Source organism: Brassica oleracea, chromosome C6 (assembly GCF_000695525.1).
Source record: "Brassica oleracea var. oleracea cultivar TO1000 chromosome C6, BOL, whole genome shotgun sequence".
Lineage (NCBI taxonomy): Eukaryota > Viridiplantae > Streptophyta > Magnoliopsida > Brassicales > Brassicaceae > Brassica > Brassica oleracea.
This window is the reverse complement of record NC_027753.1, coordinates 37,773,471-37,776,741: the sequence shown is the minus strand read 5'-3', so window position 1 is coordinate 37,776,741 and position 3,271 is coordinate 37,773,471. Positions and strand designations below refer to the sequence as shown.

General features: G+C 40.0%; 1 protein-coding gene across 1 annotated transcript in view; it reads right to left on the bottom strand.

Moving 5' to 3' along the window:
• The window catches only part of LOC106301014 (V-type proton ATPase subunit B1), a 5,060-nt gene extending 1,789 nt beyond the window's left edge, over positions 1-3,271 (bottom strand). The window contains exons 1-11 of the mRNA XM_013737317.1: positions 3,155-3,271; positions 2,954-3,061; positions 2,613-2,668; positions 2,422-2,520; positions 2,282-2,341; positions 1,569-1,680; positions 1,274-1,482; positions 1,059-1,187; positions 828-965; positions 594-744; positions 437-519 (exon numbers count right to left, since the gene is read on the bottom strand). Of these exons, the coding sequence (XP_013592771.1) occupies positions 437-519; positions 594-744; positions 828-965; positions 1,059-1,187; positions 1,274-1,482; positions 1,569-1,680; positions 2,282-2,341; positions 2,422-2,520; positions 2,613-2,668; positions 2,954-3,005 (1,089 nt within the window). The 5' untranslated portion in view covers positions 3,006-3,061; positions 3,155-3,271. The remainder of the gene's footprint in view (positions 1-436; positions 520-593; positions 745-827; positions 966-1,058; positions 1,188-1,273; positions 1,483-1,568; positions 1,681-2,281; positions 2,342-2,421; positions 2,521-2,612; positions 2,669-2,953; positions 3,062-3,154) is intronic.

Sequence of the window (3,271 nt, the reverse complement as noted above, 5' to 3'; positions counted from 1 at the left end):
CCGCCAAAACCGCAAAATCGAGTTTTTCCGCCAAAACCGCAAAATCGATTTTGATTTTTTGGCGGGAAAACTCGATTTTAAAGTTTTGACGAAAAACTCGATTTTGCGTTTTTGGAGAGAAAACTCGATTTTGTTGTTTTTGTTGAAAACTCGATTTTGCGGTTTCGACGGAAAATTTCGTTGTTTAGTTTTAGGCGAGAAAACTCGACTCTAAGTTTCTTTTGGTGAAAAACATTATTAAATATTGTATAATAGTTGTGTGAATCAAAATAAAAGGGTTAGAATTTAAACCCTGGTCCTATTAGGGCCAACCCTGTTTAAACCCTATTTAAAAAATGAGGGTTAGGGTTACAAATGGGTTTGCAGGGTTAGGGCTAACCCTGTTAGGTTGAGCCCATATTAACATCCCTACTTAAAGGTAATTTTTTTTTTTTACCTGTCTGTTGTGAAGTTGCCTATCGATGTATATCTGACCTTCGGTGATGTAACCAGTAAGATCCGGAGTTGGATGTGTGATGTCTGATTAAAGACAACAATGAGTAACTATTAAGGTTCTTAACGTATAGAATGCCTTAGGGGTATGATTCTCTTACCGTCGTTGGGCATAGTAAGGATAGGGATTTGGGTGATGGAACCTTTTCTTCCTTCAATACGCCCAGCACGTTCATAGATAGTTGCAAGATCAGTGTACATATAACCTGGATATCCACGTCTTCCAGGGACTTCTTCTCTTGCAGCGGAAACCTACAGTTTTCTCGATCGTATTACACACATGTATGGAATAAAGGGGCTAACTAACTACTCCGGTATAGAAGATTTCGTTTTACCTCACGAAGAGCATCAGCATAAGAACTCATATCAGTCAATATAACAAGGACGTGTTTCCCACATTCATAAGCCAGGTATTCTGCTGTTGTGAGTGCAATTCTAGGAGTGATGATTCTCTCTATGGTCGGATCATTGGCCTATTAGAATAATGGAAGGTGTCAAATGCATTTTAATGTAAGCAGAAAGGTATGGCAATGAACTTTAGAGGCAGCCACAAGTAGTAATTTTACCAGATTCAAGAAAAGGGTAACTCTCTCCATTGATCCATTTTCTTCAAAATCTCGTTTGAAGAACTGAGCCGTCTCCATGTTCACACCCATAGCTGCAAACACAATCGCAAAATTGTCCTCTCCATGATCCTGAAACAAACACAAGAAGGGAACCAATCAAAAGGATTTTATTAGACATACAAACACACTTTGTAGTACTGGTTACAAAGAATCACCTCGAGTAGATCAGCAGTCTTCTCCAAACGCTTGACAAGACCAGCTTGACGACAAATCTGAGCAGCGATTTCATTATGAGGGAGACCAGCAGCAGAGAAAAGAGGAATCTTCTGTCCACGAGCAATGGAGTTCATGACATCAATGGTCGAGATCCCCGTCTGTATCATCTCCTCGGGATAGGTCCTTTCACTGGGGTTGATTGAACTCCCTATCAACACAATCCACTGACACATTTAATAAAAAAAGGCAAAAAAAAACGCACACAATGGATCAGTCATCTTATTTGAAACTGACCTGAAATATCAAGGTACGCCTCTGGCAAAATAGGAGGGCCATTATCAATCGGCTTTCCAGAACCATTAAAAATACGCCCAAGCATGTCCAAGGACACAGGTGTTTTCAAAACCTGAATAAACAACAAAAGAGAGAGGCTTAAACTAGTCCTGGGCATATTATCCGAAACCCCCGAAAACTGAACCGGAACCGAACCGGAAAAACCGAGACAGAAACCGGACCGAAAGTTACAAAAACCGAACGGTTCCTATATTTCTAAATTTAAAAAGCCAAAACCAAACTGGGACAGAACCCAGAAACGAACAGGTACCCGAATATTTTGAACATATTAAAAATATTAATTATTTTAAATTTTAATATATATAAAATATAATTTATAAAAAAAAATATAAAAAAAATCTGAACTACCCAAATAACCCGAATATTTTCCGGGTTTAACTCGGGTTTTCGAGATTTTTTGGTTTTTTTGGGTTTTAAACCAGAACCAAACCCGAATTATTTGTAATACGGTTCCACTTTGGGTTTTATAAAAAAAATAGAAACCTGAACCCGAAAATATCCGAACCGAACCGATCCGAAAAATGTCCGGTTCCTAAACATCCCAACCCGAATAATCCGAAAACCGAACCAACCCGAACCGAAAACCCGAATGCCCAGGACTAGCTTAAACAATAATCAGCCAATTAAACTTGTGAATGGTAATGACTAATGACCTCTCCTGTGAATTGTACGGTTGTAAACTTGTTGTCGATTCCAGACGTTCCTTCAAAAACCTGAAACACACTTGCACAAACTAAGTCCCTGAGGAAGTGACTCTATGGCATTGTATTGATTCAGTGTTTGATCCCAAAACCTGCACAACAGCTTTCTCCCCGTCGACTTCCAGAACTTGACCACGTCTCGTTGATCCATCACCTAAACGGATATTAACAATCTCCTGGTACTTTGGACCCTAGATTTTAAATCACACCAAGTACACAAAGAAGTCTTAATCAGTTAGTTTTCAAGTGGAGATTCGCATCGCTTGATGATGTACATACATACCTTCACTTTGTCAAGAATGACCAATGGTCCAGCAACGCCAGAAACAGTTCTATACTCTGCAATTCAAAAACGCAGATCACAACAAATCAAATCAACAAGCTAGCGAGGGAAACGTTCACGGAGATTTCTAACTCAAGGCCTAGAGATACGATTCGAAATGTGAAGCTCAGTATAATCAGGGCCGGCTCAACACTATTAGGGACCCTAGGGCAAAAAAAAATTGGGCTCTTATTTATTATTATACGGGGGACACGGGGTTGCGTCCGGGGCGGTCGCACCGCTTGTCCCCTTCTTGTAAGCCGGCCCTGAGTATAGTGTGTGATCTGTGATTAGTGGCTTACCCATGCCGATCTCTAGAGTTCCTTCTTCCATGTCGATATCATTCGCTCCCATTTTCACAGATCAAAGTCAAATCCAAATCAAGCCAAAACCTATCGACGATTCCTACACTGAAAGCAAAGCAACGACGTGGTTCGCAATATACAACAATCAATGGAAACTTCGATCCAATCGTATAATTGAATCGAGAAGAAGATGCGTACCTGTAAACGGTTCGACTCGAACGCAGAGAGAGAGAGAGAGTTTCTTCTTCTCTGTGACTGTGGACGTGTATTGGACCATATCTGAATTAATTTTATTTTAATTTCTTTTCTTTTAAC